Source organism: Lepidochelys kempii, chromosome 8 (assembly GCF_965140265.1).
Source record: "Lepidochelys kempii isolate rLepKem1 chromosome 8, rLepKem1.hap2, whole genome shotgun sequence".
In the NCBI taxonomy this organism is placed as follows: Eukaryota; Metazoa; Chordata; order Testudines; family Cheloniidae; genus Lepidochelys; species Lepidochelys kempii.
Window position 1 is genome coordinate 102344312 of NC_133263.1, and position 22868 is coordinate 102367179.

The 22868-nt window shown below is 44.5% G+C and overlaps 1 protein-coding gene across 1 annotated transcript; it reads left to right on the plus strand.

Annotated features, from left to right (window-relative positions):
- Positions 1-620: 620 nt before the first annotated feature.
- Positions 621-21950, plus strand: ATPAF1 (ATP synthase mitochondrial F1 complex assembly factor 1). Its single transcript, XM_073357811.1, has 9 exons — positions 621-913; positions 2731-2839; positions 4718-4768; positions 5488-5550; positions 6860-6910; positions 10022-10069; positions 12355-12450; positions 17309-17416; positions 20708-21950. Exons 1-9 carry the CDS (start codon positions 684-686, stop codon positions 20900-20902), a joined length of 951 nt encoding a protein of 316 aa, XP_073213912.1. The 5' UTR covers positions 621-683; the 3' UTR covers positions 20903-21950.
- Positions 21951-22868: the final 918 nt, after the last annotated feature.

Genomic DNA, 22868 nt, shown 5'->3' on the forward strand with positions numbered 1-22868 from the left:
CAATGTTTTAGCCCCATCAGGCATTGGGATCTCAACCCAGAATTCCAATGGGCAGCAGAGACTGCGGGAACTGTGGGATAGCTACCCACAGTGCAACGCTCCGGAAGTCGATGCTTGCCTCGGTACTGTGGAAGCGCTCCGCCGAGTTAATGCACTTAATGCACTTAGAGCATTTTCTGTGGGGACACACACACTTGAATATATAAAACCGATTTCTAAAAAACCGACTTCTATAAATTCGACCTAATTTCGTAGTGTAGACATACCCCTAGAGACATAAGAACGGCCCTACTCGGTCAGACCAAGGGCCCAGCCAGCCCAGTGTCCTGTCTTCCGACAGTGGCCAGCGCCCAGGTGCCCCAGAGGGAACGAACAGAACAGGGATCATCCAGGGGTCCCTCCCCTGTCGCCCATTCCCAGCTTCTGGCAAACAGGGACTAGGGACCCCATCCCTGCCCATCCTGGCTAATGGGTGCCTAAGCTCTGGGCTTCCCATGTGCTGCATAATGCAGTTCTCCCCCTTCCAGCCCCTAATCCTCACCCCCACGCCCCCACACACACACTTCACCCCACCTTCCCCTCCCCTTGTCAACTCCCCCCGCCCCTCCCGGAACCTTTGGTGCCCGGAACCCTGGCGCGGGCAGCGCGGCGGAGCCGGCGGGGTTCGCGGGCGGAGCCGCCGCATGTGGGGCGCCGGGGGGGAGCCGATGGCGGGGGCTCTGCAGCAGGTCTCCGGCCTGTACCGGGGGGCGCTGGCGCTGCGCAGCCGGGCCGTGCTGCGGCCCCTGGGCCTGCTCTCCCCGCCGGCCCGGCTGCTGGCGGTGCCGCGGGGCCCGGCCGCGGGGGGCGGGCCCGGCCTGGAGGAGAACCCCTTCTACGGGCGGTACCGGGACAAGATCCAGGCGCTGCGCAGGTGCGGGGCCGCGGGGGGGCCGCGGGGGAGGGGGGTCACTGGGATGGAGGGGGCCGCCGAGGGGGGGCAGCCCAGGGGGGTGGGGGGGTCACCGGGATGGAGGGGGGGCAGCCCAGGGGGATGGGGGGGTCACCGGGATGGAGGGGGGGCAGCCCAGGGGGATGGGGGGGTCACCGGGATGGAGGGGGGGCAGCCCAGGGGGATGGGGGGTCACCGGGATGGAGGGGGGGCAGCCCAAGGGGATGGGGGGGTCACCGGGATGGAGGGGGGGCAGCCCAGGGGGATGGGGGGGTCACCGGGATGGAGGGGGGGCAGCCCAGGGGGATGGGGGGGTCACCGGGATGGAGGGGGGGCAGCCCAGGGGGATGGGGGGGTCACCGGGATGGAGGGGGGGCAGCCCAGGGGGATGGGGGGGTCACCGGGATGGAGGGGGGGCAGCCCAGGGGGGTGGGGGGGGTCACCGGGATGGAGGGGGGGCAGCCCAGGGGGATGGGGCGGGTCACCGGGATGGGGGGGTCACTGGGATGGAGGGGGGGCTGCCCAGGGGGATGGGGGGGTCACTGGGATGGAGGGGGCTCCCCCCGGGCCATTGAGGGGAGCGGACACTCCTGGGGGATGGGGAGCTGCCCGGGTGGAGGGAGCACCCTCGGGAGTTGGGGCTGGAGTCCTCAGGTATTGGGGTTCTGACAGCATTGGGAGCAGGGGGAATGGAAAGGGGGGGGCTGGTGCTTGGTGGGACTTGGGGGTCAGGGGTGCTGGGAGAGGCCCAGAGTTTGGGTCTCCTGGAAGCAGATAAAGCCTTCAGAGTTTGGGGGGCAGTGAGGGCTTGGGGCTCTGACGGGAATGGGGCACTGCAGGGGGAACGAGGAGGGAGCTGTGGAGAGCTCTGGGGTGCGGTAGATGGGACCCTCCAGAACGTAGTCTGGGACATGGTTTTCTCAAAGGTCTAGATATTACACATCCAATCCGGGATCCACAAACACAGTCTGCTGATATAAACTGGATATCTGCAGATTTGCAGGGCTTTAACTAGAAACACTGAGAATAGAAATCTGTGCTACGGAAAGTCAAGTTTTAAAATGCCAAAAGAAAAGGAGTACTTGTGGCACCTTAGAGACTAACCAATTTATTAGAGCATAAGCTTTCGTGAGCTACAGCTCACTTCATCAGATGCATATCGTGGAAACTGCAGCAGACTTTATATATACACAGAGAATATGAACCAATACCTCCTCCCACCCCACTGTCCTGCTGGTAATAGCTTATCTAAAGTGATCATCAGGTGGGCCATTTCCAGCACAAATCCAGGTTTTCTCACCCTCCACCCCCCCACACGTTTGTGTGTGTATGGGGGTGGGGGGGATGTGAGAAAACCTGGATTTGTGCAGGAAATAGCCCAACTTGATTGTCATGCACATTGTGTAAAGAGTTGTCACTTTGGATGGGCTATCACCAGCAGGAGAGTGAATTTGTGTGGGGGGGTGGAGGGTGAGAAAACCTGGATTTGTGCTGGAAATGGCCCACCTGATGATCACTTTAGATAAGCTATTACCAGCAGGACAGTGGGGTGGGAGGAGGTATTGGTTCATATTCTTTGTGTATATATAAAGTCTGCTGCAGTTTCCACGATATGCATCTGATGAAGTGAGCTGTAGCTCACGAAAGCTTATGCTCTAATAAATTGGTTAGTCTCTAAGGTGCCACAAGTCCTCCTTTTCTTTTTGCGAATACAGACTAACACGGCTGTTACTCTGAAACCTTTAAAATGCCAGAATGGTAGTAGCCAAAATGTAGTAATAGTCTCAGTTTTGTTTCAGATCCAATCCAGGTGTTTTTGAATCCCGCATGGAGAAACGAAGTGAAGTGAAAAAGCAGCCAGTGGGACATTCCAAGCAAATGGAATTTATCAGATATATGGAAGAAAAGGCAAGACCAGTTGTTAACTTCGTTCAGTATCATGTTCAAATTAGCTTCAAAATGTCATCTTTTACAGCTGTAATCCTGGAATGGGAATTACTGTCTGGAATTAAAAATGTTCCTGTTTGCTATTTATATGGTGCCTGAAAGTACAAGGCTCACTGAAGATATGCAAGACAGGTGCTTGCCCCAAATGGTGATATTGCTAGTAAATGCTGTGTTTGAATCTTATTCAAAGTGTTTGTGATCAGTCCCAGATCCATGAGGTCCAACTTGGTTGACATATTCTCTCACCTTCATTCTCTTTTTATGAATGAAACAAACTATTGAATAGTATTGGATCTGGAATGGGTCTTTAGAGAGCCTCTGACGTTTCCCAACTTAATGCTGAACAATTAATAAAATGGAGTGATTAGGCAGTTGCATATTGATTTTGTAATTAATAATCTACATTAATGTACTCCTATTGTTGATGTTTACTTGTCCTGATCCAGTATTTTATCTAAGTTAATTGCATTTTAAGCATCTTTACTACTTATTCCCTTCCAGAGACACTGCTAGAATGTTGCAGGGACACCATCTTCTCTTGGTGGGCATGAAGACTAATGCAGAGTTAATTTTTCTACAGTGTTTTTCTTTGTGTGAAGTATCAGTGCACCACCTACCCAGTCTAGACTGGTGTATTGAGTGTATTCCCTTCAAGTGCACTGCCAATTACAGGACTGCTCCACCAGGTGACCCACCACCATCATCACACGTAGGGTGCTGAAGTTGTGCTCATTCACACATTGGGTGCATCCCATTAGGACTTCACATTTTTATGAGCTTGAGTTGCATGGACGTGTACAGGAGTTCAGGTCTGAGAACTGTGGAAATCCTCCACTGGTTGATTAAGAGGCTGGAGGGACTGAGCTGTGTGGAAAGATGTAGGCCCTAAGTAGGATATATGTCAATAGTCCTGTTAAAGTAAATGAGACCATTTATGCTCACATACCTTGCTGGGTCAGCTCATAAAAAAAACTACCTATAGCTTGGCTAGGCAGGGACTAAAGGAAGACTTAACTTCCTATAAGTATTTGAAGTTGTTAACACCAAGAAGAGAGAGGAATTATTTTCATTCCATGCATCTGAAGAAGTGGGGTTTTCACCCACGAAAGCTTATGCTCAAATAAATCTGTTAGTCTTTGAGGTGCCACCGGACTCCTTGTTGTTTTTGTGGATACAGACTAACACGGCTGCCCCCTGATACTAGTTTCTCCAGGTTCATTTTCACCACTGTTACAGTGAGCATGATTTGAAATCTTGTTTTACTAGATCTGGAATATACTTGCTTGCTTTAAAGGTATTGAAACTAGTTTTGGCCTGTCCACACGAGAAGTTAAATAATTTTCTGTACCAGTTAAGGTGGAGACGGTTGCTGACGAATACAGGCAGCCATCTGCTGTGAACAGTGTGTAGACAAGGGCCATGAGAAGTGCTGGAATCTCCATTGTTTGAGGCTCTTTAAAAGAGACAAGGTTTTGAAGCAATGGGCAATCCTTCATTAGCTACAAGGGTGGGCATGTCGTCTTAACTGATATTTCCTTTGCTAATTTCTGTTGTTCTTGTTTATTTGTAATACCCCAATGTGCTTCAAGAACAGAGCAGAGGAACAATCCCGTGGGTATGACCTCATGTTAAAGAAAGCCTGTAGGTCTAATTTTAGACCTTGTCAATGCCCCTTTAACAACCAAGGTTACTAACTACATAGGTATGTCCTTTGGTTTCTTCACTTCCACTCACAGGGCACGTGCTTGAAAGGTTTTGTCAATGGGCCTATTATGCTTGCTGGATATGGCAGTATAAATAACATGAAAACAAACTTTGAAGGCTTATTTTTAATTTTAGGCAGAAACCTTGGGCACAAAAGCATCAAAGGAAGGATTCACAAAAGATAAGGTAAGATAACATGGACCTCCACATCTGGCTGTGGTGTGCATGGAGATTAATTTTAAACACTGCATTATCCGTAGGCCAGTTGTTGTGTGGGATGCAGGAATCCAAAATTCCTTGTGTTGTATCTCATTTTAGGAGGTTTTTTTAGTACTGGAATAGTCTTAAAATCCCAGAATAGTTCAGAGGGTTCCATTCCTATCCTTGTCTCTGTGAAATATTGGAAATCTGTGCTATTCTGGGGATCAGACTTGAGTGCACACAGAAATTGATACAAAAAATTAAGCTCCCTTTAGAGCTTATTGATGCCTCTCCTAGTTCCATCAGAGGAGATGCTGCAGAGGGACTGTATTGTGGTTAATATTTCAGTGCCAGCAATCTCCTTGTTTAAAATTGTGAAAGCTACTAACAGAGCACATGCAGGTAATAGTTGAAAGGGAAAAGGTCACAAAACATATTACGAGCACATGGGTCCTGTTGCAGTTAGATTCCTGGAACCAACTTGTATCCTTATGGATTCTGTTATTTAGCTCAGTATATATTTCCTTTTCTTTTCATTGTAGGTCTATCTTATGACTTACCTTTTTTTTTTTTTGGACAATTAAGTGTACCAGGGTATGGTTTAAATGAGATGTCATTTCTGAACTTTCTGCAGCCTGCATTTGTCCTGTGTAACGTACCAGTGAATTGCCTTCATAGTGACTTCTTTGTGCTTTCTGTTGCAGACACTTGATTCAATACTTAATGTTGAAATGGTGAAAGAGAAAACACCAGAGGAAATAAAACAGGTGATACATTTACATGGAAATTTTACAATTAAATGTTAATTGTCATTCTGGAATTCACTTATTAGTATTTTACGTGTGAGGTTGGAATGTGTACTAAGAAGAATTGTGAAAATAAAGGCATCTCTTTCAGCCAAACATTAAAAAAAAAAATTAAATAGAAACAAAAATGAAAGTTGTCTCGGGGTTAGGTAACGTGACATAGGACCTTTCGCCTTTGGGTAGATCAGCAGTTTATATCTCGACCTGATCAGTCAACAGTTGCCGTCTGTGCAACTGGCAGTGTCCCAACAATTGGAGAAGCGTGGCGACAGAATTGTCTGTTCACCAGCTGCAGTCAGAGTTGAAGCATGTTGGTAGGACATCTTGCAGGAAGCTAATGTCGCCGGGGCTACACCTATTCTGCGGTTCTTCAGAAGAGCTGACAGCCCTGGCTAGCGCTAACAACGCTGAGGAGGAGGGGAGGGAAGTGAATGTTTATTAACAACAGTAAGATGAAAGGTGGTTTTCCTGGTACAGTTGTGGGCATTCCACTGAGATTTATTTTCCTCTTTTTGTTTTTTAAAATCTGCTTCCATTCTACATATCTGAAGCAGCCAAACTCAAGCAGAGTTTTTCTGTTTGGTCATCAGATTGTGAGGCAATGGTATATAATAGGGTACCTTGTGTGCACAAATGTCTCTAGGGCTGCACCACACTTCAAGATTTCATTTGTTAAAGGCCCTTCTGAAGATTCTGATTAAGTATCAAGGATTAGAGGGAGGCAGTGTTTAGCAGTTAGAAAAGAGTTTTGAGAGTGTGGGTTGTATTTCTGTCACTGACTTTATTAGTGACTTTGAGCTGGTCGTATAAATCACTTTCCCTGCATGCATAATGAAAAGAATCAAATGTTTTGAAATTCTCAGAAGCAAAACACGATGCAAATACAGAGAATCATTAAAAATATAAGTACTATCTTCTGATGGGAAGGGTCTTGTACATTCCTTACTTAGAAATAATCTTTTGCTTGAATTCTGTGTTTGTGAAAAGTCACATGGTCTGAAGCATTTCTCACCATCACTAAACTGTGGGCCACCCAATCTGACCCCATTGTTTATGGCAGTTGTCTGGTTGAAATATGTATTATTTGATACTAATAGTATTGGAACTTGAAATTACAGCTTTCAAAAATATATGGAAAAATTCCCCCTGCCCTGATGTACTTACAAACGAAGATTAGTTGATAAATGAATACTTTTAAAGGTGTTTAATATTAAATGCTAGATGCTTGTTTATGGTGTTAATCATATATGGCTTCCCTCCTTTCTTACAGATCTGGAAGCAGTATTTTTCTGCAAAAGATACAGTTTATGCGGTTATTCCTGTAAGTAGTTACTTTAACAAAATGTACACCAGGGAGGTCAGCATAAAAAGCTTTGCAATACAAGCTTCCTTTCCTCTAGGTGTCTGTTGCTTGTAACAACAATCACTTAATGAAAGTAAAGTTTCCAACCCCAGTCTCCTTCCTAAGCTGACCAGCCATAATTCTGCATGTAAGATCAGTAATTTGAAAGTCAAGCTTCTTAGGCTTCCGTTGACCTCAGTGGTCTTTGGAGAAGGCCCCTTGTGTATATGAAATGCATAGTCTTCATACTTTCCCAATTGTTGACTTTCAGAATCAGTAATGCCTGTGGTGTCAATCTCCTTTCTGCAGCACTGGGATCACACCCAGGTCTCTCTCATAGCAGTGTTGAGCCAGTGGTCTGTTAGACCAGAATAGTTCCGAAAAATTTCAGCCAGAATGGTTTATCCATTGCCAAGAATGAGCCTAGGGGAAAATATATAGCTTTTCCCATGTTAAACAGTTCTGGCGACCTTTTCTCTAGTGCCGCATGCTTTGGAGTAAAGACTTGAAAATTGGTAGTAAGGTGGCTTTTGTGTCCAGGGTGAGTTTTGTGTGTCCCCAAGAAAATATGCCCAAATTCGGTAAAAATCCTTGTTTCGAAGCAGGGCAGATCAAAGCGCACTGTGGAACTTTTCGTGTGCGGCAGCTGGATCCATTTGGACAGTTAGTGTGTGTCAGGCTGCTGCAGGGTAGATTTACACCTCAACTAACTGCAGTCTTAGACAATCCCAGCTTTTCAGTGACACCCCATGAGCAGCCTCTCCCAATTCATTCAGCCTGCCTGCCTGTCTCCCAATTCATTCAGCCAGCCTGTCTTTCTTTTCTAGGCCCTTGGTCTGGAAATGGCTTATTGTTTGATTTGATCTCTCTTCCCATCACAGCTATAAACCTGGCTGTTGTGTTTTGGAGGGGGGGACTCCTTATCTGGGCCAGTGTTTTACCTTTCCTGCTTGGTTTTTTTAACAACCCCTTTTGATCTTACTCCATAGCAAGTAACCCACCATAAACAAACACAGAGGCATGTATCATATTCATAAAATATAATATAGATAATTCTCAGTTCATCATAGCTAAGGCTGCGATTTAGCCACGGAGGTCATGGCAGTCACGGATTCCGTGACTTCCATGACTTCTTCAGCTTCAGCTGTCAGCGGCTTGCTGTGGGGGCTGCAGCCAGGGCCATGCACCTCTGCCCCGTGGCTTGCGGTGGGGGCTGCAGCCAGGGCCCCTGCTCCATGGCCATGGTTGCAGCAGGGGCCGTGTGCTCCCCTGACAGCTTCCCAGGGTCATGCACCACTCCCTCCCCGCGGCAGCAGTCAGGGCTGTGCACTTGTGGCTGGGGTTGGAGCTGGGACTGTGTGCCCCTGCCCCGCAGCTGCAGCCAGCTCTGGAGCAGGGGCTGTGCGTCCCCCCCTCCATGGGTGCTGGAGCCGGGGCTTTGCCCCCCCCCAATGGTGGGGGGCTCAGTTTGTCAGTGTTCCCCCCCCACCCCCCTCTCCCCACCATGGGACTCCTGCTGTCATTCCCCCCTACCTAGCCCTGCACGCCGGGTTAGATTTTGTCACAGTTGTTTTTAGTAAAGTCATGGACAGGTCACGGGCTCCCATGAATTTTTGTTTATTGCCCGTGATCTGTCCATGACTTTTACTAAAAACAACTGTGACAAAATCTTAACCTTAATCATAGTTGCTCATTCCTTGAGCACCGTCCATCCTGTGCACTGGATGAGGCAGAGGTCCCGTGGAAAAAATCGTTTATGATCCTGTAATGAAAGACTGGATCATGCCTATGTGCAAGAGGGTCAAATTAAGGTTGCACAAGCAACCTGAATTCTGGCATTTCCTAACTTTTGACTGCTTGACTTTGCAACCTTAATGTCCTTTTAACATAATGTTTGTGGGTAATATAAAATATATATACTTAAAGAGATTGCTATTATTGGCAATAAGATGTGTCTCCAATTAAAGCTGAGTAGATCTCAGAAGAGAAACAATCTTTTTGTTATATATTGCACCCCCTATTTATCTGAGAGGTTGTGGATGGTTCTAAAACTTCAGTATAAACCAGATCTTGTATAAGTAGGGGAGCAATGCATGGTGCATGTTGTTTAAGGAAGCAGCTGCATTTCAGTAGCCTGCAGTTTTACTTGGCTGGATGCTGAATTATCTCTTTACAGTGTCCAAAAGGAGTCTAGGAGCTTCATCGTTCGAGCCCTGCAAATCCGCGGATATCCGCTTTATATCTGCAGACCATGTTTGCGGATCACGGATGGATGTGGATCCAAATTTTATATCTAAAGCCCTGCAAATCTGCGGATATCTGCTTAATATCCACGGATCATTTTTGTGGATCGGGTGCAGATACAAATTTTGTATCAGCGCAGAGCTCTATTCATAGTACAGTTGAACAGCACATTTCTCCTGCCCTGAATATTTTATAATCTGTATTAGCATATGATACAGCAAAGGGGCAAAGAAAACAGCAGGGAGGGGATATTGGGGAACACTTGAACGAAATTACATTGTTATGCAGGAAAGGCATGTGTGCAGCATGGTGGAACTCGCATGTTTGTGGGGAACAATATAACTTAATAAGATAAATATGATGTACGACTCACTTGAATGATAATCTGGCTTGTACTGTAATAAAGAGCAGAAGAGAATCTATAGTGTAAGTTCCTATGGGTCAGCAACCTGCCTGTTTGCTTGTGTATAAAGCACCACCATGCACTCCGTGGAACTATATTGGAGAAAAAAAAGTATAAGTCTGAAGCGTAGACATTTTTCAAGAGATAAAAGCTTTGAATTCCAAGAGTTTGTTACTGTCTTCTAGGGACTGCATTGTCTAGAAAGGGTGCTGATGATACTTAGAAAATTAAGAGCTAACTATAACTTTCCATTCGCTCATTTCTGCAAACCTTACCAATTAAGGCAGCCTGACTTGCTTAATTGTTAATATTTACATATTTGAGACCGACTGTATATGCAGGTTGAACCGTATAAAGGTTAATGGAGTGACAGAGTGATAACTGTGTATCCATTATTTTCATGTTGTGAAAGTTAATTAAATGATCTTGTTTCATCTCCAAAGGCAGAGACGTTCGATGTAATATGGAAGCGGGCCCAGAATTGTCCATCAGTAAGTGTGATAGATACTACATGCATATACAGCTTTAATGGATTTCTTCTACATAGAAGTTAGAGTAGAAGTTTATAAACTTTTGACCTTTTGTTATTCAGATTGTCGTAACTTGATTGTAAAAGCCATTTGATCAAGTATTTGTTTTAGCGGTCAGTTAAAGACAGCAGGATGCTCATATCTGTCAAACATTTCAGTATGGGCATAACAGGCAAGGAGTTCTACAACCAAGCAGTCTCTCAAGCTTAGTTTTATGATGGAGATTTAGCTACATGCCTCGCATTCACCGTACTAGGTGTCATGTTGTTAAATCGCCTGCATGCGGCTCTGTGGAGAAGCGAGCTTTGTATGCTACAGCGAGAACCCTGTGCATCAGCACATTGTCTGGTGTGTCACTTCTCTTTCAGGTCCCATGTCATCCTTTCTCTTTGTATGTGATAGTGTTACAGATGCAACACTGAAGCCTATAAAGCCAAATAGACCAGAAATCTCCAGAGAGAAGTTGCTTTCAAGTTGCTGTGGGACAGAGTTAGAAAAACTAAACAAATGTGAAAGCTGTTCGCCTCTCCTCGTCCCTGACTGACCTTTTGTGACTTTAATCCCTCATTGCAGCATCTGGGGAGAAGGGCAAGAATGTCGGGAGTGCTAGGCCACCGTCTCATTGTACAGTAACTGCTCACTTAACGTTGTAGTTATGTTCCTGAAAAATACGACTTTAAGCAAAGTGATGTTAAGCGAATCCAATTTCTCCATAAGAATTAATGTAAATGTGGGGGTTAGGTTCCAGGGAATTTTTTTTTTGCCAGACAAAAGACTATATATACACGCACATATACACAGTATAAGTTTTAAACAAACAATTTAATACTGTACACAGCGATGATGATTGGTAAGCTTGGTTGAGGTGGAGGAGTCAGAGGGTGGGGTATTTCCCAGGGAATGCCTTACTGCTAAATGATGAATTAGCAATTGGCTGAGTCCTCAAAGGTTAACTCGTTGTTAATGTAGCCTCACGCTCTACAAGGCCGCACGAATGGAGGGAGGGGAGACAGCATGGCAGACAGAGACACGCACCCTGTGTGTGAGAGAGAGAGATGCGCATTTCCCCTTTAAGTACACTGACCCCACTCTTAAGTACACTGCCTTGTTAAGTTAATCAGCAAGCTGAGACTGCAGCAACTGCTGCCAGGAAGCTCCCTCTGTCCTGAGCCCTGTCCTGTGTCCCCCTGCTCTATGGAGAAGGGGTAAGCGGGGAGGCGGGGGGAGGGGGACACCCTGACATTAGCTCCCCTGTCTTCCCCCACCCCCCACCCCCAGCAAGCAGGAGACTCGGGGAGCAGCTCCAAGGCAGAGGGCAGGAGCAGCACATGGCAGTGAGGGGAGGGACAGCTGAACTGCTGGCAATTGATAGCCTGCTGGGCGACTGCTGCACAGGGACCTTAGGGAGTGGGGAGCTGATAGGGGGGCTGCTGGTCCACCCTGATTCCAAGCCCCCACCAGCTACTTCCAAAGGGCTGCTCTTCCTGCAAGCAGTGGACAAAGCAGGCAGCTGCCAAAGGACATTATAAGGGAGCATTGCACAACTTTAGACAAGCATGTTCTCTAATTGATCAGCAACGAAACAACGTTAACCGGGACGACTTTAAGTGAAGAGTTCCTGTACCATACTGTTCACTGTCCGGTTTTAAATGTCTCAAAACACTGTTACTGAACATCCTCCAGGAGTCCCTCCCGTGGCAGTGAATCAAGCGATTCTGAGAACACAGTAAAGTTTAGGGTCATGAGTCTTTTAAATCTGAGCTTCTAAAACTATCTACTAGGAAATGTGAAGCTGGCGTGTTGTCTGCCTGGAAGATGGATGCCCCCTCTCTCCACAAAGCAGGTAGTAAACAAGAAGCAGCAGTGCAGACTTCCCTACGCTGCCCTGCTAGTAAGGCTCGACCCAAGCCTTTGTGTGTTTTCCTCCCCATCGGGAAGGCTTTCCTGGTGGTGGGGAAAGGCTCCGGGAGGAGGCTGGCAGCAGGGAAACGCTCTATCAGCTCCCTTTCAGTGCGGTGTGTAGCTACACACCACAACGTGGGCACAGCCTATTTTTCACTGTAGCTACACATACCCTGCACTCCAGCCCCAGCACAGAAAAGCCGCAAGCTCTGTCTCCGTAACCAACTCCCCGCTGTGACTCCTAACAAGGTTGCCAGTTAGGTCCCATTTCGTGCAGTGGGGTGCCCATTTACGCTGACGTGGGCGGGGAGCACATATAATGCTGACTGTCTTTTTCTCCGCAGTTCCTGTGTGCTTTGCCAAGGAAAGAAGGCTATGAGTTTTTTGTGGGGCAGTGGTCAGGGACAGAACTGCACTTCACCGCGCTTATAAACATTCAGGTGGGTGTATTTTCTTGTATTACTCTCCAGGGTTAGGTTTGAGACTCCAGCTGTATTCAACTCTGAGTGACGTCAAGACACAGAGGTATCTTTAAACAAAACTACAAAACCAGGCAATAGTTTGCATGGTTTCCTCCAGCTCCATGTCATGCAGCATGTACAGGACTGGTGTATGATTTCAAATGAGGCATTCTAGTTCGGTGGTAGTGTATTTCTTCTTGGTGTTGTAAATGAAAGAGGTTGTAATCGTCTCAGATGTTTGTTAGGCCCTAACGGTTTTTGTTCCATTTGATTTGCCATACTAGATCAAACAACTGCTCTAGTGTTTTGCAGCCTTACCCTACCTGTTCATAGTCTGTCTACTCAATTAAGCAAGGTTTCCTTTCACACACCCACCAGCAATCAGTTTATGCATGAAGTATTTGACTGCTCTTCTCTTAGCCGGTGCATATGAGTCCAGAAAATCATCCCAACCTTTTAAAAATCCGTGCATGGGATTTTTCTCTGATTTGCAAGTTACATGTCCACATGTTACAGTCTTCAGATTCGGCAAGCTAGGCAGGCTCGGACTGGCTCAATACATGGATGGGAGACTCCAAGATTCAGTTTGTGACATTCATTCCTCTGAATCAGAACTTGATAATCCCTTGTTCATTGCCTCCCACAAGCTTTCTTTAGGTTCATCTATTAGCAAAACACCCCTGAGACCCAGTGTGCTAAGCCGCCTCACTCTTCCTTCAAGTCTTTTCTGAGTTGCTTCTTTTTCATTTGCTTTCCAGTTTGGCTTTTCCCTCCACCACTTCTGCCATCTTGCCTTATTTTGTTCCCTTTAACCTTTGAAATATATTAATAAACAAGTTAAATAAAAAAGTGTGGGGAGAACCACAGGGCCAACAATATACTTAACGTAAGCTTCTCTTGTGACCTTTTCAGTTTATCATCACTCACTGACCTTTGTCTAGCTTAGATTGTAAACTCCTCAACACGGAGGACAGCACTGGGTTTGTGAGTAAAGCACCATGCACTCTTATGGTGGTGGTGCAATAATCCTGGAATATCAGAGTTGAAAGGGACCTCAGGAGGTCATCTAGTCCAACCCCCTGTTCAAAGCAGGACCAGTCCCCAGCTAAATCATCCCAGCCAGGGCTTTGTCAAACCTGACCTTAAAAACCTCTAAGGATGGAGATTCCACCACCTCCCTAGGTAACCCATTCCAGAGCTTCACCACCCTCCTTGTGAAAAAGTTTTTCCTAATATCCAACCTAGAACTCCCCCACTGCAACTTGAGACCATTACTCCTTATTCTGACAATAATAATTATAATAGTCCCTAGCTCTTAGATAGTGCTTTTCATCAGGAGATCTGGAAGCACTTTACAAAGGAGATCAGAATCATTATCTCCAACCCATGCTGCAGGGTGGTACTGCACTGCTGGAAGTGCCATATTTTCGGACTTGCAACCAAAGAGCTGACGGTTTACAGCCACTAAACGTTCCTTGGTACCTCTTGCAAGAATAGAGAAGCTAATCCTGATTGGTCATTCAGACGCTGACACTATAAATGGCCTCTCCATTTTTAATTGGATAAGGTATTCCCTTCTGATTCTCAGTTGAAATAGAGTGATGTGTGCTGTAAAACAGTTGATGTCGTTGACCCCAGAGGAAGCTTCATTTCTTTAGTGGATGAAATGTTTCCTGGTTTTGGTTTCTAAACAATCGTGGGATCCTTGAGCATGAAATGTGCTATATAAACATCAAATTGAATGATTATATTTTGACCATTTGCAGCATTGGAGTCCGTAAATTCATCACATCCGACCTAAAGTAGTACCATAGACATGGAAATTGTCACTGTTGTTGTTTTCTCAATTTTGGCACTATGCCACTGACTCTCAAATAATAGAAATGGTGCCAGTTCTGATGATTCCATAGTGAAGTTTACAAATTTGATGAAATAGATATGTGGACCCTTCAGCGGAGTCCTATAATTTAATATAGGGATATTAAGCAGTTCTCTAGCATTTCCGTGGTTCTGTATTTACTGCCTTATGAAAATGTTTGAGTCATAAATAAAATGTCTATAAAGACCTTGGCTTCTAACTCCTCTATAATTTAATTTTGTTGTATACCAGCATAGTTATTCTTGTTCGTTTTAGACAGGCTTTCTAATTTCTCCTCTCTATGATTAGTTTGACACCTATATATTATGTACTTAAATTATCATCTAGAATAAACCTTTTCTAACACAAAAGGTGTTGTCCCAAGCGTGAGGTAACTCTGTTTTGGACTTAATTGTGACACATAAAGATGAATGGTTTCAGAGTAGCAGCCGTGTTAGTCTGTATCTGCAAAAAGAAAAGGAGGACTTGTGGCACCTTAGAGACTAAAATTTATTTGAACATTAAGCTTTTGTGAGCTACAGCTCACTTGGTCCGATGACGTGAGCTGTAGCTCACGAAAGCTTATGCTCAAATAAATTTGTTAGTCTCTAAGGTGCCACAAGTCCTCCTTTTCTTTTTATAAAGATGAATGAATCAGTGGACTGGAAGCTGGTCATTGCCTAGGGACCAGTGATCATGACTTGATTGCATTCAAATTGGGCAAACAAAGGAAAATCCCAACCAGTAATATATTTAACGTGGTGCTTTAAAAGGGCTAATTTTCCAAAGATGAGGCAAATTATCAGAGAAATTGATTGAGGGGGAAAAATTTAGACAGAAAAATATGAAAATTGAGAGTTATGTAAGAAGAGTTTATTAGATAGCCAAAAAGCCATGATTCCACAATCAATAAAATGGACATTTTTGCCCAAAAGCCAATCGTGGTTCAGTGGTGAAGTGAAGGCGGCAATTAGAATTAAAAAGGCAATATATAACAAATGGAAAAGGGGGGTGGGGAAAGCAGTCAATATACATTAGAAAGTCTGAAGGGTAGAAAATTGATCAAGGAAGCTAAAAATATCAGAGAAAAATGGCTGACAGGGCTAAGGACAATGAGAAGGAGGTTTTAAACATGTTGGGAACAAAAGAAATCACAGCAATGGGAGACGCCCATTACTAGATGTAGATGGTAAAACTGTTAATGGTGCAGAAAAGGCAGAAGTGCTCGTTAAATATTTCTGGTCTGTATTTGTAACAAAGCAGGATAATGTACTCCTATCACATGAGGATGATGAAGTACTTTCTAGTCCATTAGTGACTGAGGATGTTACATCTACTACGGATGCATATTTTTAAATCAGCAGGCCCAGATAGCTTGCACCCAAGAGTAATGAAAGAGCTGGCTGATGAGATCTCTAGTCCTCTGATGTTAAATTTTAATAAAACTTGGAATACCAGGGAAATTCAGAAGACTGGGTGAGAGCTAATGTTGTGCCAGTTTCAATTAAAGGATGGGAATATAATTAATGTCAGTCAACATGGTTGAAAGGAAAATAGGTCTTGTCAAACGCACCTGATTTCATTCTTCGAGGCGATTCCAAGTGTGGTTGATAACGATAACTTAGTAGACGTAATAGACTTTTGTAAGGCATTTGACTCGCTACCCCATGACGGTCTGATTTGAAAATTAGCACCGTACAGCATCAGTAAGGCACACATTACATGGATTAAGACCGGCTGACTGCAAATGTCAAAAAGTGGTTTTCAGTGAGGAATCGTCATCAAATGGTGATGTTTTTAGTGGGGCTCTGAAGGCAGCGGTTCTAGGCCTGACATTTTCATCAGTGGTCTAGAAGTAAATACTGATAAAATTTGTAGATGACACGCAGATTGGGGGAGTGGTAAATAATGAGGAGGGCAGGGTAGTCGTACAGAGGCATTTGGATCATTTGGTAAGATGGACCCATTCAAACAAATGTCTTTAATACAGCCATTTGCAAAGATATATATCTAGAAACAGTGAATACAGGCCATATCTACAGAATGGGGACTGTGTCTTGGAAAGCAGTGACCTGAAAAGGATGTAGGGGTCATAGTGGACAAGCAATTCACCATGAGTTCCCAGTGCGATGCTGTGGCAAAAAGGGCTAATGAGATCCTTGGATGTGTAAACGGGAGTAATGAGGAGGTGTTCAGGGAAAGGATTTTACCTCTGCACATGGTATTGGTGAAACCAAGCCTGACTAAAGGAATAGGGTCCACGTTTTAAAAAGGATGTTGAAAAATTGGAGAGGAGGCAGAAGAGAGAGAGAAAACGATTCATAGGCTGGAGAAAATGTCTCACCGTGGGTGATTTAAAGAGCTCAATCTGTTTAGTTTATCAGAAGGACAACTGAGAGATGGCTTGAGTACAAGATATACAGGCTTTCACAGGGAGAAAATACCTGGTACTCCGGGCTCTTTAATCTAGCTGAGGAAGGCAGAACACAAACCAATGGCTAGAAGCTGAAGCCAGCAAATTCAGATGATAAACGAGGCACACATTTTTATCAGTGAGAGTGATGAACCGTAGAAACAAACTACCAAGGAAAGTGGTGGATTCTTCATCTCTTGCTGTCTTCAAATCAGGACTGGGGGCCTTCTGGAAGTTATGCTGTAGCTGAACACAAGTTATTGGGCTCAATCCAGGGGTAACTGGGTGAAATTTAATGGTCTCTGCTATACAGGAAGTCAGATTAGATGATCTGATAGTCCCTTCTGGCCTTAATCTGTGACTTACTGTTGGCTACAGACACACAGAAATGCAAATAATTGACTCTTAATTAAAATGGCGTCTCCTTGACCTTGCTAGGAGGACAGTGGGGAGACTCTGAATGAGTGAGTCTATGCACTCAGTTGATATTCAGATTCTTTATTAGCAGACTATTAAATATGCAATAAATCTAGGGCACTGTTAAGTCTCTCTCTTATCTCCTGCAGACCCGAGGTGAAACTGCCTCTAGCCAGTTGATCTTGTACCATTATCCTGAACTTCAGAAGGAAAAGGGAATAGTGCTAATGACAGCCGAAATGGACTCCAGTTTCCTGGTAAGAGAATCTCATATTGTTTCCTTAGTGTTCTTCTAAGATCTGATATCTACAGCTATCCATTGAATAATTAATCTAGGGAACAGCAGAAAAATTCCCGAAGTCTGCAGACTGGGTGTCTAGTGATTGTATTTTATGCCACGTCTAATTCCCCCCCGCCCCCCATTCTTGACGGTAGCATAATTCAGAAGGATAATTTAGAAAAGTGCAGAATTTTGGAGCCTCTGTTTCTCTTTTTTAGGGAAGGGGATTTAAAGAATAATAATAAAAAGTTGGCACTCCCCAGCAATGTTAAAACACACTTTTTAAAGTTATCACTGATGGACAAATCAGGAGGCCCTTTTTTTAAGCCTGCAGTGGATTTTCTTTGTGCCTTCCCGTACCTCCCCTGAGTGAGGATGTACTGCCACTTGGATAGCTCTCATAGGACATGTAATGAGCTTATGGGACTCATGTTGCCAATAACATGACTAGCACGCGTGCAGAATGTTTTATTAGAGGATGGGCTGTTAAAGGGTGAGAGTTTAAGGTCGTTTCATGTTGTTTGGAACAATCTGCCAAAGGAAGTGATGGATTCTCCATCTCATAAAGTGGTCAGATCAATATTGGACGCCTTTCTGATAGATGTACTTTAGTCAAACACAGTTATTGGATTCAGTGCTGAGGTAACTGGATGAAATTCTATGGTCTGTGCTGTGTCAGACTAAATAATCTAATGGTCCCTTCTGGTCTTAAAATCTATGAATGTAGATACCTTAATTCTGCATTTCCACACATTGGCAAAACAAAGTGTGACATTTTACTGTTATGCACGTTTTCTTTTCCTCCAATGTTAGTTTATTTTCAATCACCCCAATGTTCTGTTGTTGATAATTTCCAATTTTAACTCCATCACCAAAGTTTTGTCTGTGAATTATATATTATATATAAGTATATTCTATCTTAATACTAGAGTGAGGCAAATACTCAAAATAAAAACCTTTTAGTGAATGTTTGTATGAATTTTTAAACAAATTTGTTTCATCTCTCTGCTTTCTGTAATGTTTCTATAAACTAATTTTACATCCTCATTCCACTGTCTTTACTTGTGCACAGGATCCCCTGCTGCTGTTTATTTTTTCTTGTAAATATCCTCTCTTGAATATTTCACAATCTCTTTATTAGCATTTTGCTCACTATACAAACAAGCAACCGTTGTAAGACATACAGTACCCACTACACATATGACCAGACAGAGAGATAACAGTCTGTTATCTCTTGCTGTGAAAGGAACCTGTTGGGGACGTGTCACATCCTGGTTACCTGCCTTAAGAAAATAATTTTCAGTATAGACATAGAACTCCTTAAATATTATCTGTACACACATTTCACAGTGATTATGATGTCTAGTGGGCTACCGGATCTCGGTAGAGACCTCCAATGCCACCCTTTAGTGAATTATTATGCATACATCTGACACAGGGGATCACTGTAAAACTCTGTGTGCCCCGTGTGTCCTCTGTCGGCACCAAGAAGTTCCTGGGTCACAAATGTTCATAGAAATAGTTAGTGTGGAAATTGGAGAATATTCAAGGAAAATGGATTTTTAATTCAGAAACCATGCTGTGGGCAATAAAAATAAATAGGGGTATGGAACGGCTGCCATATCAGGAGTGATTGAGACTGGGACTTTTCAGCTGGGAAAAGAGATGACTAATGGGGGATATGATAGAGGTTTATAAAGTCACGACTGAGAAAGTAAATGAGAAAGTGTTATTTACTCCTTCTCATAACACAAGAACTAGGTGGTCACCAAATGAAATTGATAGGCAGCAGGTTTAAAACAAACAAAAGGAAGTATTTTTTCACACAACGCACAGTCAACCTGTGGAACTCCTTGCCAGAGGAAGTTGTGAAGGCCAAGACTATAACAGGGTTCAAAAAAGAACTAGATAAATTCATGGAGGATAAGTCCATCAATGGCTGTTAGTCAGGTTGGACAGGGATGGTGTCCCTAGCCTCTGTTTGCCAGAAGCTGGGAATGAGCAATGGGATGGATTACTTGATGATTACCTGTTCTGATTGTTAGTTACTCATCCAGTCAGGAAACTGAGGCATGTGACCCAGAAGTCCAATCAAAATGAACCAGCACAGCTTGGCTATTGGATATGTGTGAAGAACTGCTCCCAAGCAGAACATTTTGAATAATTTTCTATAATTAATAAAACTGAGAAAATTCTGGTCTTTTTCTCTTATACTTTCCAAACAGGTGAAATTGGTCCTTCTCTTTGGGCCATGTCTGCACACAGAATTGAACCACTCTAACTTATATCTGTCTAGTTAAAGCAGTAGGACACTTCAGCGTGGATGCTGTTATGCTGATATAAAGGTTCCTTACACCAGTATCGCTTACTCCTATACGGGAAGGGGAATAAGTAGGGAGGCCACTTGTCTGGCTTTGAAACAGACCGTCCTCATTTGGGCTGATTTGTCCTCTGTCTAATATTGGATCAAAACCGGACATAGTTGTGTCTGGTATTGGATGAGGGCACCGTCTTTAAGAGCGTGCCACTCCACCCCTCTGCCGTGACCTTGAATGCACCGTGTGGAGTGACCTCCCACACACCATGCATGCGAGGTCATGGTGGGCAGGCAGGACTATACCATTCCCTGAAGTACCTGAATGTCTGGTTGACTGAGTGTGGCCACCCTAGGAATAAGCCATACCAGTATAAAGCACCTTTATACCAGTATAACTCTGTCCACATTAGCAGTTGTACTGGTATAACTATGTCTACAAAATAAAATCTCACCCCTAACTGACAGAATTTTATACTGCTATAAAAACTGTGTTGTTCAGAACTTTGTTCTGAGTTCTTTGCCTAGCTGTGTTTAATACAGAGTATTACTGAAAACTTTTACGCAGGAAGTCTGACAAGGAGCAGAGGGGAAAGTTAAGGCGTTCAGAGTCTTGGAGGGAGGGGAGCATGAGAGGGGTGGTGGAGCTGTGGTTCCTGAAATGCGTAGCTATAAGGAGATGAAGTTAGTAGGAGCAACACAGAGGTAAGTAGGTCAATGACAAGATGGATCAGGCTTGTGGAGAACTTTGAAAAATGTGAACTTTGAATAGAGTTAGGAGCTGAGTAGGAAGCTTGCTAAGGCAACAGAAGCAGACTGAAGAGGGATCTGTTTGCAGCTTTTCAGCAACCGCAGAGCTTTTTTGAAAGGCGAACTTACTTTCATGCCAGAATTGCTATTTGCGCTATTTTGATAAGTTCTTTTTTTCTTTCTTTTCTTTTTTAAACCTTACAGAATGTCCCCGAAGCTCAGTGCATAGCCAATCAGGTGCAGCTTTTCTATGCGACAGATCGTCCAGAGACCTATGGATTAGTGGAGACCTTCAACCACAGACCTAATGAGTTTAAGTACATGGCCGTTATAGCAGAGCTTGAGCAGAGTGGACTTGGAAGAGAACTGAGACCTCGATGGGACCCTGATAAAGCATAGTGTCTGATTTGCACAGCATCTGGGCCAGAGGCGACTGAAATTACTCATTGGAAAGGGTCCTTGACACAGGAGTTTTTTTAATTGGGGGCAAACTCCACTTTTTATATGGGCCTGTTTGCTCCAGAGTTGGGCTGGACAGAAGAAAGATTCAGGGAGTGATATTCACCCCTGACTATTTTGTATCGGTTCAAGGAAATTTGGCAGCCTAACTAGGGCCGAATGGAAACAACGCACCTTAACACAATCTCATCAAAACAACTCTTTCAATATCTAATGCCTGAGTGCTGTATTCCTTTGGAAATGATCAATCAAATGAGAGAAGGGAGGTTACTTGCGGGAATATGTCAGCCACTGGGGGGAGAGAGAGAGAGCAAAGGATGGTTGTGTTCAGTAAAAGCTATTTGGAAGTTGCCCTCCACTATAACTGCACGGGTCAGTGATTTTTATCTTGTATGAAGATGATAAATTCCCCTCTTTCATCCAGCCGTAAAAAGATAATGCAGTTGATGATCCAAGACAGGCTCCTCTTTGTTGATTAATGTGTGGGATTCCCTACATAAGATGCATGCTTTGCTTTCTATGCTGGTGCAGCTGAGGACAAAAAACACTCAGCTGACTTAGATTTGGCTCTGGGAATGTCAAGTTTTTTAATTGAGACATGAACTTCATTCAGGTGCCCAGCTGTTAGGGGACTGTATTGGAGATCATTTCACTGATGACAGGATGTGATAAATGGGGTTTTCTTTTTGCATATTGGGCTTTCTAAAGTGGTCCAGCAGATAATTAAATCGTTTTAGAAATCATACTAGTTCATTTTCAGATATCGTCTGGACAGCCAGCTCTTAAACATGTCACCATTTGAAAGGGGTAAAATATAACTTTCCTTTATCATTTGGGAAAGACACTGTATACAACATTAAAAATGGTCGGGAATAGAGAGCTTTGTAATTCTGTTCAGGATTACCGTGGGATAACTCATATGCACTGGAGTGAATGTATCACACATGATATAACTGAGCAGCCATTAAAGTGAGTCTGCCTTAATAAACCTGGGTGATCTCTGGTGAAACTAGCGTCTTTCCTGCAAGGATCTTTCAAGCATTGCCTGAAGTCCTGTTGTTTGCAATGACTGTGGGAAGCAGCCACTGAATCCTTGAACAAGGGCCGTAACGATATGCACAGTGAGGATGCAAAGGCTGTGCACAGCTCATTGATAATATGATGCTAGTGCCCAGCTCGAGAAGTAAACGAAAGGCAGCCAGGGTTTCTCTGCAGCTGTAGCTGCAGGCGAATAAAACGGCAGCGTTTCTCAAATGGATTTCAACCCCCTTGGGAGCAGTAATTACCATCTTTAGCACATCCTGCGTGTTGGTAGTATCCAGAGCACCTTGCAAACGTTCTTTACTCCTTCCAGCACCCGATGAGGTAGGTAAGCATTATTTGTCAGAGTGGGAAATAGAACGAGGAAGGGTAAGAGACCTGCCCCCAGCCAGAGAGGGAGCAGTGATCGGAGCAAGGATTGTAACCTGCGCTTGACCCATTATTAGAATTAGGCAGAGGTGTGAATGGGGCTGAACGATGGAGTTGTGCACATTGTTCACTTATGTGCATAGTTCATTACTGTTATCCTCCCCCCCCACACACACACACACTGCTGCTTCTCTCCTGTTGGGCCAGCGCTTGCTCCCTTGATTCATACTGTGCTCGTGTAGCTCTCCCTACTGCTGATGGAAGGAGGCTCAGGTATCTCCTGAGACCTGTCTGACCCTCTCCCTAACCCTGGACCCTCTGGAGGCTTCTCCACATGGTCTTGGGGACAAGGTGGACACTGGTCAGGGCAAGTGGAAGAGGGGGTGGGGATGGGATTGGGGATGTGACACTCCTCTGTCATCTGAACAGGAATTAGAAAAGAAGATGTGCTGGCTTGGTAAGGGTCCTGGGAGTCCCTGTGGGAGCAGCTGTAAAG